Below are 15,330 nucleotides of genomic sequence, written 5' to 3' on the forward strand. Positions count from 1 at the left end.
GAGATATGGACTGGTAGCCTCCTGCACGCGCCCCAAGCCGGGCCAGGCAATGAGCCTGCAACCGAGGTGCATGCCCTTGACCAGAATCAAACCCTGGATCCTTCCGTCCACAGGCAGAGGCTCTATCCACTGAGCCAAACCAGCCAGTGTGACCAACAGTCATTTTTTAATGGAAACAGGTGGCATACATACAGTCAGGAGGAACTTCCCGGTTAAAGCAACAGCTGAAAGGTCCGATTCAATCTTGGCTAGCTCGCGATCAGAAACCACACACTGTCCAGTTAGAAGAATATAAAAACGGACACGGAGGGAGGGGGGGTGACCAAAGCAATAGTTTCTGCATGCTACCGTAACTTCTGTGATTTTCCCACGTGGGCTCATAAAAGGGCAGAAGAAAACAGCAATTTGTTGGGAGTATCCGAAGCCCTGAGTAGGGAGGAGCCTAATGCTAAAACAGAAAGAGCCCCGGGCGACTCTAAGCGGAGAAACACACCTTTTCTTCCTCCCTCACCAAGAATTTCAGAAGAGACCGAAGCGCTACAGAGAACTCTGGGAGACAGACGCCACACTGGTAACCAGTCCACCCAACACTTGTGGAAAAGGTGGAAGAATGCGATAAAAAAATAAAAAAAAAAAAAAGCCTCCCCATTCTTAGAGAATCAAAAGAGTGGGGGGGAAAGGAAAAAAGCCTGTAAAAGGTGAAGTTGCCGTAAAGGAGCCGTTGGCTTTCCGTAACCTCTGACATTCCGCGCGTCTTAAACCTGCGATGCAGCCTTGACTCGAGGGCAAGGCCAAGCACAGCATCAACTCTGCGGGCCGAGAAAAAAAAAAGATTCCATTTTTGCTGAAACAGACTCCCCACCAACTATGAGGATGAGCGGTGGGTGGACCAACGCAAAGTTCCTTTAAAAAAAAAAAAAAAAAAAAAAAAAAAGCTCGTGCATTCGCCTTAGGAGAATTCAAACAGCACCCAGACCCGAGGACCCCAGCCGAGACACCCACCACCGGCTTTGCCACCCGGAGCCCGGCTCCCCGCGCCCCGTGGGGGGGCGAGACCCAGCCCCGCTGCTAGGCCCCGGCTGGGCGCGCACCCGGTGGGGGAGGGGGGCGGGCCGAGGCCCGAGCGGGTCTGGGACGAGCCGCCCCGGGCTCCCGAGGCTCCGGGGGAGACGCGCTGCCACCCGGGGGCGGGGGTCCCGGCCCTCCGGGGGGTGAGCACCCAGAACACGTGGGCCGACAGGAGCGGCGGCAGGGTGTCCCGGGCGGGCGGGCAGGCAGCCTGGGTCTGGCACGGAGGCCGGAAAAAAAAAGAGAGAGAGAGAGGACGGCGCTCCCCCTGGGCACGGAACGCAGCCTCCGGGTCCGGAGGGCGAGGCAAAGGGCGCGGGGAGAGAGCGAGGCCACGAGGGCGGGTCTCCCTGGGCGGCGGGGCACGCGCCGGGCCAGCGCGGCGGCGGCGGCGGCGGCACCCGGGGAGCAAGAGACCCCGACACGCGGGAGGAGATCGCGGACCTGCCCCCCCAAACCCCGGGGCGCGGGGAACCGAGAAGCGGCCGCCGCCGCCCGGACCGGACCCGCCCCGAGGCGCCTCCCTCTGCCTCCTTCCCCTCCCTCCCTCCCTCCCTCCCTCCCACCCGCGGCCCGTTATCCCGCGGCCGCCCCACTCACCAGCGGCTGCACCTGAGCCCGCCGCCGCCTCCGCTGCTGCCTGCGCCTCCTCAGCCGCCGCCGCCGCCCCGCTTCTGAGGCCGAGTCCCCGGGGAGCCTCCGCGTCCCGCCGCCGCCGCCGCTGCCTCCAGAGCAGAACACCCCAAAATGGCGGCACTTCCGGCGCCTACCACCGGCGGGGCGGGCCGAGGGGGCGGCGGCGAGGGGAACGTACCACCGCGGAGCCGCCCACAGCGCGGAGCCGAGGGGAGCGGAGTGAGCGGAGCGGAGGGGAGCGCAGAGCGGCACAGGGGCGGGCCGAGCGCCCGGCGCTGCAGCGCCCCCTCGGGCTGGGGAGTGGAAAGGCAACTGCGCCGTAAGCCCGGGCCGCCGCCGCCGCCGCGGGGAACCCTCCGGTTTGGGAGCTGCAGGGGCAGCATCTCTTTGTCTCCAGGCTCTCCTGGAGGGGAAGGTGGGGATCTCGGCTCTGGGCTCGGCACCCGCAGGAGCTCTGGATGACCTGCTGGGCAAGGACCCCCTGCTGGGCACTATGAGCACAATAAAATATTGGATGGATGGATGGATGGATGGATGGATGGATGGATGGATGGATGGATGGATGAATGAATGAATGAGTTGAATGGAATGTGTGCTTGGCCAGCCTTGGGCACAGGACGAACCCTCATTTCTACCCTAGCAGATGAGCGCGACAGGGTCCCTACCTTCTTCCTCATTTACTGAGCTGTGGAATGTGAATGGATGGCAAGCTTTCAGAATGAGGGGAATGCTTTCTAGCGGGATGATACGCCGTCTGAACCCACAACTTTGCCAAAATCCCTGCAGCGCCAGGAAGCTCATAAGGGTTCTATTAAGAAACCACAGATGACCCAGCCCTAAACTTTCCCTATAAAAAAAAAATTTCTAAACGACTCAGGTTAGGACATTAAAGCTCTCCTTCAGAGTGTCTCAGGAATACCCGGGATCTACAATAAATGAAAAGCAAACAGTGCAATAGTTTTGTGTTTTGTTTTGTTTTTTTTAAGACTAACATCATTTTTTAAAATATATATTTTATTGATTTTTTACAGAGAGGAAGGGAGAGAGATAGAGAGCTAGAAACGTCGATGAGAGAGAAACATCGACCAGCTGCCTCCTGCACCCCCCCACCGGGGATGTGCCCGCAACCAAAGTGCATGCCCTTGGCTGGAATCGAACCCGGGACCTCTCAGTCCACAGGGATTTTCGCTCTACCGCTGAGCGAAACCGGTTTCGGCAAGACTAACATCATCTATTCAGCGGGTTCTACACTTTGTGGGACAGTGAAATACAAATAAAACTTAGCTCTGAGACCTCTTGGCACCAGCAACATGCAAATAACTCATGGGTTTGCAAATGATTTTTTTGTAACATCATCTGGCTCACCAGAACAAATAATTCTTATAGCCACAAAAACTGATTATACCCTACCTTACCACAAAAAAACAAGTGGGCTCCCAAGCAGAAGCCTCAAGGGTTTTCCCATGTGCTGGAAGCACCACTTTTCCTCTTTGGAAGGAAAAAAAAAAAAAAACCTAACAGTTTTCTGGTATCATATGGATCAGAACAATTAGCCTCTAAGTCCTACGCTGTAATATTCCTTAATCATACTCTGTAGTTTATCATTTTATATACATTTATTCTGTCAATATATGATCATAGTAATAGTTTTATGTGTAATTTACTGAAAACATCCAAAAATTAAAAAACCCTTGTGGAACGTTTGTAGCTTGTAGAACGTTTCACATACATTGCCACAATTAATGTCATCATTAAATGTCTGAATTTTCTTTTAATATATTTTTATTGATTTCAGAGGGGAAGGAAGAGGGAGAGAGCGATAGAAACATCAATGATGAGAGAGAACCAGTGATTGGCTGCCTCCTGCAGGCAGTGGGGACCAAACCTGAAACCCGGGCATTGTGCCCTTGACTGAAATCGAACCTGGGACCCTTCAGTCCACAAGTCGACGCCCTATCCACCAAGCCAAACAAGCTAGGGCTGTCTCTTAAGAGTGCATTCATTGCCCTAACAGGTTTGGCTCAGTGGATAGAGGGTCGACCTGCAGACTGAAGGGTCCCAGGTTCAATTCCGGTCAAGGGCATGTGCCTTGGTTGCGGGCACATCATCCCCAGTAGGGGGTGTGCAGGAGGCAGCTGATCGATGTTTCTCTCTCCTCGATGGTTCTGACTCTCTGTCCCTCTCTCTTCCTCTCTGTAAAAAATCAATTATATATATATATATATATATATATATATATATATATAGAGAGAGAGAGAGAGAGAGAGAGAGAGAGAGAGAGAGAGAGAGAGAGAGAGAGAGAGAGAGAGAGAGAGGGAGTGCATTTATTAAAGCTGGGGATAGGGAAACAAGGAAGGGCTTAGGAAAGAAGAAGCAACAAGAGAGGGCTTAGACTGAGCTGTTGTCAGCTCCCTGAAAAGTCAGGAAAAAGGGGTGTTAGAGACGAGTTCAGGGGGGTTAGCCTGAGACGGGCTGCTGCTGTCCACTGTTCCCCAGGTTGCAAGTCCTGTGGGGACCCTTGAGTTTAGGACAGAAAAGCAAAGATGCACGCCTGGGAGGGAAAGTGCTAAACATCTGATTTTTAAATGGATTCTTGGACTTCTTTGAAGTTGGTGCTGTGACCATCACGCTGCATCACTTCTGGGGGCCAGTGAGGTCAGGTTGTCCTGCTTCTATCCCTCGAGATTAATTCATTAGCTCAGGTGGCCTCAGTCTGATCCCTCCATGGGAGTTTCTTATCAGCGTCTCATCTCATGCTTTTATCCACTGATGACCGGTAACTGAATCAGTTTTTTCATCAGCGATTGCAAAATGCTGAGTTTCTAATTCCGTCATTCTTTCCACATTTATTAGCTGGGATGCAAAATACTGATTTTTAATTTTCTTATTTCTTCCACATTTATTAACAGGTAATTTGCTACAGCAGCCCTCCCTGGTGTTGCTCACTGATGTATCCCAAGTGCTGGAATATTGTCTGGAATATACAGGCCACTCGATAAAAAATTGTAAGTTGAATTGAAAGCCGTATATTGGAATAATGTGCAACTCTTTGAAAATGATCAATTAAGTAGTTATCTCTCTATAATGACATGTCATAATACTTATATTGTTGAGTAACAAAAAAGGTAACCGAACAGTAAATAATAGGACGAGTCAACTTTTATAAAAAATGTATATTTTAAATGTATCAAGAATAGGATGGATTGATGGGTAAATATGAAAAAAAGAAACAATTAAATGTTAATTGTAGCATTTAGTTCTCAACCTGTGGGTCGCGACTCCTTTGGGAGGTGAACGACCCACCCTTTCACAGGGGTCGTCTAAGACATCCTGCATATCAGATATTTACATTACAATTCATAACAGTAGCAAAATTAAAGTTATGAAGTAGCAACGAAAATAGTTTTATGGTTGGAGGGTCACCACACATGAGGAGCTGTATGAAAGGGTTGCGGCATTAGAAAGTTTGAGAACCACTGATTTAGGTGGCAGTTAAATGGGTTTTCCCTGTTCAGCTTTCCATTTTTAATTAATTTTATTATGAAAATATTCATAACAAAATGAGGGTAAAAACATATGCATAAAAATCTGCAGTTTGAAGACAGGGCTTTGGGGTAAGAAAGGAACTTTTTAGGTTATGTACTTTATATAAAGCAAAAATTGTAAATGGTTCTTTGACACAGTAATTCCACATTTAGGAACCTATCCTACTATAGTAATTCTAAATATAGGACATGTAGAAATAATATATAGAAAAAAATTGTATAATATATAGAAAGGAGGTGTGGAGGAGAAGTAGGAGAGGGTATAGGGGGATAAATGGTGATGGAAGGAAATCTGACTTGAGTTGGTGAACACACAATACAATATACAGATGACTTATTAAAGAATTGTACACCTAAAACGTATATACCTTTTTAACCAGTCACCCCAATAAATGCAATAAAAAATTTTTCATGCTGGAAATGTTTGGAAACAAAACTTTTTTTTAAATATATTTTTTATTGATTTTTTACAAGAGAGGAAGGGAGAGGGATAGAGAGCTAGAAACATCGACCAGCTGCCTCCTATACACCCCCTACCGGGGATGTGCCCGCAACCACAGTACATGCTCTTGCCCGAAATCGAACCTGGGACCCTTCAGTCTGCAGGCCAACGCTCTATCCACCAAGCCAAACCGGTTTCGGCTGGAAACAAAAACTTTGAAATAGCTTAAATATCTATCGAATAATAGAATAATTACTTTATGGTATAGCAATTAGTTTCATTTTAATGATAAACACAATGTAATAACATGGAAGGTGCTTATAGTATAACATTTAGTGGATAAAGTCATGACAAATTTTTATTAGCATGATTACAATGATTTTTATTTTATTTTATATATTTTATTGAATTTTTACAGAGAGGAAGAGATATATATATATATATATAGTTAGAAACATCAATGCAATAGAATCATCTATAGATCAGCTGCCTCTTGCACACACCCTACTGGGGATGTGCCTGCAACCAAGGTACATGCCCTTGATCAGTATCGACCCTGGGACCTTTCAGTCCGCAGGCCGACGCTCTATCCACTGAGCCAAACCGGTTTCAGCTACAATGCTTTTTTTACAAAATATTTTTATTGATTTCAGAGAGGAAGGGAGAGGGAGATAAAAACATCAATGATGAGCCGAAACTGGTTTGGCTCAGTGGAAAGAGCGTCGGCCTGGGGACTGAAGGGTCCAGGTTTTGATTCCAGTCAAGGGCACATGCTCGGGTTGTGGGCTCGATCCCCGGTAGGGGGTGTGCAGGAGGCAGCCAATCAATGATTCTCATCATTGATGTTTCTATCTCCCTCTCCCTTCTTCTCTGAAATCAATAAAAAATATATTTTAAAAAAAGAAACAGAAAATAAATTAGTGCTTACCTATGGCTGTTGGTTTTGGGGAAAGTGGAGAGTGAATACTAATGGGTATGGGATTTCTTTGAGGAGTGATAAAAACTCTGTGAACACACTAAAACCATTGACCTGTACATCTGTTGGACAAAGGGTTGCCAGTTCAATTCCCAGTCTGGGCACATACCTGGGTTGAAGGTATTCCCCATTAGGGCATATACAGAAAGCAACCTGTTGATATTTCTCTTCCCTTTCTCTCTTTAAGCATGTCCTGAGGTAAGGATTAAGAAAACAAAAAGGCCCTGCCAGTGTTGCTCAGTGGTTGAGCGTTGGCCCATGAACCTGAAGGTCGTGGTTTTATTCCCAGTCAGGGCACATGCCTGGGTTGTAAGTTTGATCCCCAGTAAGGGACATGCAGGAGGCAGCTGATTAATGTTTCTCATAGATGTTTCTATCTCTCTATTCCTCTCCCTTCTTCTCTGAAATATAAATGTAAATATAAATATAAATATACACACTGAGTGGCCAGATTATTATGACCACCCCATCAGTACTTTGTTGGGCCACCTTTTGCCTTCAATACTGCGGCGATTCTTCTTGGCATTGACTCCACGAGATGTTGAAAGGTGATGCGAGGAATCTGACACCATGCCTGATGACTTCCACTGCCCAGTTCTGGGAGGTTTGATGGTTGTGGAACCAGCTGCCTGATGGCTCTTTTAACTTCTTCCCACAAATGCTCGATTGGTTTGAGATATGGTGACTGTGGGGGCCACCTAAGCAAGGTAAAGTCTCGCTCATATTCTTGAAATCACTCCTGCACAATACGAGCAGCATGGCATGGTGCATTGTCTTATTGGAAGAAGCCATCTCCATTGGGATACACCATCAACATGATGGAATGAACTTGATCAGCAATGAATCTTTGGTATGTTATGCTACTCAGACATTATTCCACATGAATTAAAGGGCCCAAATCATGCCAGGAAAACATGCCCCAAACCATAACACTGCCCCCACCAGCTTAAAGGGTTGTACTCATGCATATGGGGTGCATGCTTTCATACTGTTTTGGCCAAATTCTCACTCTGCCATCTGCATGACACAACTAGAAATGTGATTCATCGGACCACATGACTTTTTTCCAATGCTTGACTGTCCAATCCTTGTGTTCCTGTGCAAATTGGAGACGTTTTATCTTGGTAATTGCAGACAGCAAAGGTGTTCGAACAGGCCTTTGGCTTCCATATCCCATACGATGCAGTGTAAGGCTAAGTTGCCTACAAATGTCAGGTGGTCATAATAACCTGGCCACTCAATGTGTGTGTGTGTGTGTGTGTGTGTGTGTGTGTGTGTGTGTGTATTGTTTTTAAAGACTTTTGAGCCAAACTGTCAACAATTGCTGGGAAGCAGAACCTCAAGGAATTGAGATAATGCTCCAGAGCAAGGCGGGTTTTCCTCTATTTTTATACATTACAATCAAAGGAGGAACTTAGGTGGGTTACATGAAATCCATTGATGATAGACTAGAGAGGTGGGAGAAAACAAACAAAGGGGAGGGAAACCTCTGGGATTGGATAAAAAGTAAAATGATAGACAAGTACTTAGGTGGGTACAGGAACAATTAACATGATAATGATGAAGGAATTTGTGGTATCTGTCCTGGCTCCCTGGCACGTTAGGGAGCAGTGCCCTAACTGTGCCCCAGGGGGCCTGGAAAAAGGGAAGTTACAAGTTACCCAGACATTTCAAGGATATGTTATTATATTAGTAGATGCAAAAAGACTGGCTCAGTTTAAGTAAAGGTTGACTTTGTCAGTGAAGATACCAGTCTAGGACGTTAACTACCCACCATAACTACTTTAGTTAAAGTTTAATTTCAGACCAGCCTTTGTGGTTACTTTAGGTCTTGGAGTTTGTGAGGACGTCATGCAGGCCTTCCTTGAGTTTGTCAGGTTAGCAAGTGGCCCCTTTCATCTACATATCCCCTTTTTGGTCATAAATCAATCCAAAGGATGCATTGATGACCAACCTTTTTGTTGGATTATGGAGTCTCATGGTGCTAGGAAGGCTCATTCTTAGGATGTCTCACTGTCAGCATTTGTCTTGCTGAGCAAGTGGACCACTGGGGACGGGATAAGACCATAACCTTAGATGACTTAGATGGCACTTAAGGTCCAATTAATATTATTTTTTAAAAAGGGGCAGGTAAATGGGAGACAGTCAGATCCTATATGTCTTAGCTAAAAAGTATTCTGTCTCATTTCTAATTTTTGAGCCACCATGATCCGAGTCTTTTTGCTGTTGGTCAAGTTTCGTTTTTCTGCATCTAGTATAACATTTACATACCAGGAACAAAAGTATCTGCTATTATTCAAAAGTTCCAAATTTTCTTCTGGGCAGTCAATTTCATCCATTCCTATATTTAGACAATATTCACCTAAAATACTCATTTAAATTAGATCTATAAATAATTCTACCAGGGGAATTATTAGGGAGGTGTTCTTGGAGAGATTTGTCCAAGGTAGGAAACATATTTTTTTTAAACATTTAAAAAATGGGTGAATGATATGGCATGTGAATTATATCTCAATAAAGTTATTGTAAAAATTTTTTAAAAAATATATTTTATTGAATTTTTACAGAGAGGAAGGGAGAGGGATAGAGAGTCACAAACATCGATGAGAGAGAAACATCGATCATCTGCCTCCTGCACACCCCCAGCTGGGGATGTGCCTGCAACCAAGGTACATGCCCTTGACCAGAATCAAACCCGGGACCTTTCAGTCTGCAGGCCGATGCTCTATCCACTGAGCCAAACCGGTTTCTGCAGTTATTGTAAAATTTTTAAATGGTACAAATAAAAAAGAAAATTGGAGAAAAATGTGCTGTGTTTGTGGTGGTAGCATTATAGATGATTGAAGTAAATTTTTATTTATTTTGATGGTATAGCAAAGGTGGAAATTTATTGAAGAACAAATACAGACTCCCACTTGGGGAGGTGAAAAGAGTCCCCAAAAACATGTTTTAAAGGCACTAGATGCATATCCCAGACAACTATTTACAACCATTGCATCTTCGTAGGCTGTGGATATTACACTTAAGCGTATCCTATTTTTCTTAATGGTATATTAATGCATTTTCATAATGCATTATAGATCTCACCTTTTTTCCCCTAACGTGCATTTGGGTCAGGAGGAGGGAGCCATGACTTCAGGCAGATGGGGGGCGGTGGTGGTGGCACAGGCCCTTTGAACCCCGGCTCCCCAGGGAGCGGTCACACCCTCACCTGGGGCCAGAGGCCCCGCCCTCCCGCCGGGATCCGGTGTCCCGGGCGCTCAGGCCATTGGCCCGGACCCGCCTCCCCGCCGGCCGCCGGGGTCACCGTTCCGCACGCGGGGTCAGGCCCTCTCGCCGGGTCACGCCCCCTCCCGCGGGAGGAGGGTCGCCGGCCCCGGGCATGGGTCGCAGTTTGACTCGCCGGCCAGCCACGGGCCTCTGGCCCCGGACGCGCCCGCGCTGGGCCGCGGCCCTGCTGTCCCGCCCCGGGAGCCGCGGCCCCGCCCCCGAGGCCGGCAGCCCCTCCTCCGACTCGGTGCAGCAGGCCTGGGCCGCGCCGGGGGCCATCGCCGAGGCCCCGGGGAGCCGGCCGGAGGGCTCCGCGCTCGAGGGGCCCGCGCCCGCCGCCGCGTCGCCTTCGCCTTCGGAGGCCCCGGCCGACTCGCAGCCGCCGTCCTCGTCCTCCTCCCGGCTCTCCTCGCGGCCGCCCAGCGCGAGCGGCGCGGCGGAGGGGCCGCTGCTGCGCCAGGCCGCGTGGGGCGGGATGGCGGCCGGCACCTTGCTGGAGGCCGGCCTGGCCCGGGTGCTCTTCTACCCGACGCTGCTCTACACCATGGTCCGCGGCCAGGTGCCGGGCCCGGCGCGCCGCGACTGGTACAACCGCATCGACCGCACCGTGCTGCTGGGCGCGCTGCCGCTGCGCAGGATGACGCGCCGGGTGAGCGGGGCCGGGCGGCCGGGCGGCCGGGCGGGAGGGGCGCCCGCTCCGCGCCCCGGGCCGCGGCGCCTGTGCTGAGCCCCCTTTTTACCTCGGCAGCTGGTGGAGGACGAGAACGTGCGCGGAGTGATCACCATGAACGAGGAGTATGAGACCAGGTTCCTGTGCAACTCCGCCAAGGTGAGGGGCCGGGGCTGGGGCCGTGATCGTGACCGTGACCGGGAGCCCGGCCCGGAGACCGGTGCCCAGACCGGTGCCCGGGCCTATTTGCCCCCGTAAAAGGAGGGTCTGGTACTCTAAGCTTAAATGGCTGCGACCGAAGGTAATTGTGAAACAAAAACTGTTTGTGAAAGGCGTTTAAAAGCGGAGTTGACAAAGTCTGGTTCCCCTTTGGTGCACCAATGTGTTTTTAACTTCGGTAATGAAGAATCAGTAGCCAGCCCTGACCGGTTTGGCTCAGTGGATAGAGCGTCAGCCTGCGGACTGAAGGGTCCCAGGTTCGATCCAGTTCAAGGGCATGTACCTTGGTTGCAGGCACATCCCCATAACAAAAGTATGTTTTTAGGCCTGAACTTCGTTATGACAGTACTTTGTAACTCCACTACACCTCTGACATATGAATGAAAATACCCACAAGTCAGAGTCAAATTAACCCGATGCAGTTTTTCAGTGGGTGTTAGGATAAATGTACTCTTCGGGAGTGGGGGTGGCTTTTCTTCTCAAAGTTTGTAGGGCCTATCTCTTGCATGCCGAGGGCAGCGCCTCATCCATACTTAGTGCTCGGGCAAGTGTTGAATGGATGAAATCAGCAAGCCAAAGAAAAGCTGCCTTTCAAATTTGATTACTGATTTTTTTTATTAGTATATTGACTTTTTCAGAGAGGAAGAAAGGGATAGTTAGAAGCATCAGTGAGAGAAACATCAATCAGCTGTCTCCTGCTGAGGAAGGGAGAGGGATAGTCAGAAACATGGATAGGAGAGAAACACAGATCAGCTGTCTCCTGCATACCCCCCACGGGGGACGTGCCCACAAACGCAACCAAGGCACATGCCCCCGACCAGAATCCAACCTGGGACCCCTCAGTCCGAGGCCGACGCTAAATCCACTGAGCCAAACCAGCCAGGGCTATTTTGTTTTTTAGTATATATTTTTATTGATTTCAGAGAGGAAAGGATAGGGAGAGAGAGAAACATCAAAGATGAGAGAATCATTGACTAGCTGCCTCCTGTATGCCCTCCACTGAGGACCAAGCCCCCAGCCTGGGCACCCGTCCTGACTTGGAATTGAATCATGACCTCCTGGTCCATGGGTGGATGTTCAATCACTGAGCCACACCCGATGGGAGCTAACTCTATTTTCTTTTTCTTTTCCCTCTGTCTGACCAACGGCTGATTCTGGCTGATTCTGTGGGCTAACTCTATTTTCTACCACATACCCTCTCAAGAAAAAAGTGGTAAAAAAAGAGACTTATGGACAGAGAAATAAAAAGCACTTGCAAATTATAGTAGCCCAACCCCGAAGCTAGGTTACTGCATAGGCACCAAGATTATGCAAAGAGACAATTTCACTTAAAAAAATTTTTTTTTTTATTTTTTACAGAGAGGAAGGGAAAGAGAGAGAGTCAGAAACATCGAAGAGAGAGAAACACCGATCAGCTGCCTCCTGCACGCCCCCCACTGGGGATGTGCCCTTGACCAGAATCGAACCTGGGGCTCTTCAGTCCAAGCCAGACTGGTTTCGGCAAGTTTCACTTTTGTAGATGAATTTTATGTAGCTAATGTTTTGCAGTTAAAAATTCAAATATCCAACTCTGGTGTTTTACTTTTTGGTTGTATCAAACTTGTTATTAAATATAATCATATACTGTTTTTTAAAAAAAATTCAAATATCCAAAGGGCACTTTAAGAACACTTTAAATCTTGGACATAATTCTAACTCAGCAGCATAGTTATTGTTTGGTGAAAGACCAACCATTTAGATCAGTCATTGCAAAAATATTTCTGGCCCTGGCTGGTGTTGCTCAGTTGGTTGAGTGCCATTCTATGCACCTAAAGGTCCCCAGTTCGATTCCCAGTCAGAGCATATACCCAGATTTGGGGCTCCATCCCCAGTGGGGGTGTATTCATGTGTTCGGGAGACAGTTGATTGATATTTCTCTCCATGATGTTCCTCTCGCCCTCTCTCTAAAAATATCAATAAAAACATACTTTAAAAAAAACACCATACTTTAAAATTTTTTATTCAGTAACATAGTACTCTGAGTTGGGATTTTGGAGACTTCCATTTTGGATGGGTAGGTGCTAGAAAAGGGGAGGACAAAATATTTCGGTAAGAATTTCTTGTTAGAAAACAGTGAACAGTATACTCACAGTGTAGTAAACCCTGTAGCTCTGCTACTTCTCGGGAGCCCATCTTCATGACTAACGTCTGGCTTTCTCATTGCTTTTATGCTGGTGAACCTGCTCACAGGAATGGAGGAAAATAGGAGTTGAGCAGCTGCGACTCAGCACAATAGACATGACTGGGATCCCAACCTTGACTAACCTCCAGAGAGGAGTTCAGTTTGCTCTCAAGTACCAGTCTCTGGGCCATAGTGTCTACGTTCATTGCAAGGCTGGGCGCTCCAGAAGTGCCACTATGGTGGCAGCGTACCTGATCCAGGTAGGAGGGGTCTTTCTGGATTGGTCCCATTTACAGGCGATTTCCAGAACGTCAGTAGCAGGGTCTTGGGCCTTGCTGGAAGGAACCATGTCCCCAATGTCAGACTGTTGGGAGTACCTGAGCTTTGCAAATAGGCTACCTGTTGCTTTGCCACCTGCCAGCTATGTGACCTTCTGCAAAAGTGGCTTCTCTGTCCAATGCCATTTCCTTAAACTAAATGTGTTACGGAGTTTGAATGAGAAAGTATGTCAAGCACTGACTTACAGCAGACACTCAATAAATGGAGTTGCAAAGGATATTAACACCAGCTGAGGGCTAGAAGCACTTGTTAAAAATAGCACGTCTAGTACTGTAAATAGTGCTGATCACTTACAGCTCTGTAGTACTCAGATTTCTTCAAGTGTTTCAGAGTAGAGTTTTGGACATTAGTTTCTAGAAACAGGATCCAATGGAATTTTGCCTATCAATTTGTTACCATCAGCAGGTGGGACACTTAACTAGTAAAAATATTTAGAAGAAAATACTCTTACCATTCCATAGTATGCCCTCCGCTTAGTTCATTTTTGTTACCTGTCTGGCCCCTGCAGAGCATTTCCTAAGTCATGGGGATAGTTTAAGGAAAAAGGAAATGTAAAGATAACCACCTGGCCTTGTTTGTGTTACTGTGGGCTGGTGAGTATATGGTTTAACAATGCTGAAGCTTTGGTCATTAGGACTGTTTGCTGAAAACAGGGTCTCAGGAGGATATTTCAGGCCAAGTGAAAATTGAACCAGCAGCCTAGAATCTATATTTTTTGGTTCTCTTGTGTTCTAAACCAGTACGTTTAGGACCCAAAGATAACCTTACCAGTCAAATTTAAAGTGTTGTTTTTCTAGTTATGGTGACAAGTTGTGTAAAAACATCTACTCTTTCCAGGAAACTTTTACCCACTGGTCCAGCTCAGAAGGACACCTAGTAGCCTTGGCAGGCTTGGATTTAGGATCTGAGCTCCACACATTCAACCTTCTTTTGCCAGAGTTTGCCAGAGCAAGAATTAAGTAGACTGACTTGTCCCTCTGGCCTGTAATTTGAGGCTGGTTAGCTGAGAGTGGTGAAGTGCTTTCCCTGCCCTGACTGGTTTGGCTCAGTGAATAAAGCATTGGGCTGCGGATTCAAGGGTCCCAGGTTTGATTTCGGTCAAGGGCATGTACCTTGGTTGTAGACACATCCCCAGTGGGGGGTGTGCAGGAGGCAGCTAATCCATGTTTCTCTCTCATCGATGTTTCTAACTCTCCCTCTCCCTTCCTGTCTTGTTAGAAATAAATTAAAAAATATAAAAATAAATAAAGTGCTCTCCCTTATGATATATGGAACATGGTTTTTAACACCCCTCTCCCCTGGAGTTTTAATAAAAATGAAATTCTGGGAGTCCATTAGCACCTGTCATTAGGTCAAGACACTTTACACCAGCTTCTTTCATTTTCCACCCCTGAACTTCAGGTGTACAACTGGACCCCAGAGGAAGCTATACAAGCCATTGCCAAGATCCGGTCACACATCTATATCAGACCTGCCCAATTTGACATTCTCAAAGAGTTCCACAGGAAGGTTACTGCCGAGGCAGCAAAGAAGGAGCTGTGTTACACATGAAGTATGTAGATTAGGAAGAACTCAAGACAACCCTGATGGCGATAGAAGGCAAATGTTAAACAGGACCAATGGAGCTTAAGCCCAGGCAACGTAACCGAAGTGTGCTAAGTAATGGGTAATGGTTTTGTTTCTCCCTTTGTCATGGCTTCGTTTTCCTGAAATAACACTGTTGTCTGGCTAGAAAGATTTACCTTGGCTTTTATTTGCAGGGTATGGGATGTGGGGTAGGCTGAGGATGTCTTATTTTTTTTTTTAATAAGGTCAAAGAAATCTATCATGCACCTACTGCTGCACCTGGTGATACTTAGCACCATAACTCAAGGACATTGAACACTAGGAAGAGAAGAAATACTTAGCTCTGGCTCTTTGCCAGTCAGAATCTCAATTCACTGGCCTCTCACTTTTGGAGCCGCAATCCTGTGTATAAAAAAGGAAACATGGTGTTCAATCAGG

At 47.4% G+C, this 15,330-nt stretch overlaps 2 protein-coding genes across 4 annotated transcripts in view; one reads left to right on the plus strand and one right to left on the minus strand.

The window, feature by feature from the left end:
• CELF1 (CUGBP Elav-like family member 1) overlaps nucleotides 1-1,816 on the minus strand; it is a 70,578-nt gene extending 68,762 nt beyond the window's left edge. The window contains exon 1 of one of the 3 annotated variants that reach the window (XR_006740912.1): nucleotides 1,669-1,816. The gene's annotated coding sequence lies outside the window, so the exon portion shown is untranslated. The remainder of the gene's footprint in view (nucleotides 1-1,668) is intronic. The other 2 variants (XR_006740908.1, XR_006740911.1) reach the window with 2 other exon arrangements.
• Nucleotides 1,817-9,976: 8,160 nt separating this feature from the next.
• Nucleotides 9,977-15,061, plus strand: PTPMT1 (protein tyrosine phosphatase mitochondrial 1). Its single transcript, XM_036426118.2, has 4 exons — nucleotides 9,977-10,586; nucleotides 10,686-10,766; nucleotides 13,056-13,247; nucleotides 14,728-15,061. The coding sequence occupies exons 1-4, from the start codon at nucleotides 10,050-10,052 to the stop codon at nucleotides 14,875-14,877; spliced, it is 960 nt and encodes a 319-aa protein (XP_036282011.1). The 5' UTR covers nucleotides 9,977-10,049; the 3' UTR covers nucleotides 14,878-15,061.
• The last annotated feature ends 269 nt before the right edge of the window (nucleotides 15,062-15,330 follow it).

Source organism: Pipistrellus kuhlii, unplaced genomic scaffold (assembly GCF_014108245.1).
Source record: "Pipistrellus kuhlii isolate mPipKuh1 unplaced genomic scaffold, mPipKuh1.p scaffold_m20_p_9, whole genome shotgun sequence".
NCBI classification, from domain to species: Eukaryota; Metazoa; Chordata; class Mammalia; order Chiroptera; family Vespertilionidae; genus Pipistrellus; species Pipistrellus kuhlii.

Bases quoted from the DNA above. Each gene is read 5' to 3' on its own strand.
- PTPMT1 (XM_036426118.2), top strand. From the start codon at position 10,050: ATGGGTCGCAGTTTGACTCGCCGGCCAGCCACGGGCCTCTGGCCCCGG. The intron at 10,767-13,055 runs GTGAGGGGCCGG...ACCTGCTCACAG, and splicing joins TCCTGTGCAACTCCGCCAAG to GAATGGAGGAAAATAGGAGT. The intron at 13,248-14,727 runs GTAGGAGGGGTC...CCTGAACTTCAG, and splicing joins TGGCAGCGTACCTGATCCAG to GTGTACAACTGGACCCCAGA.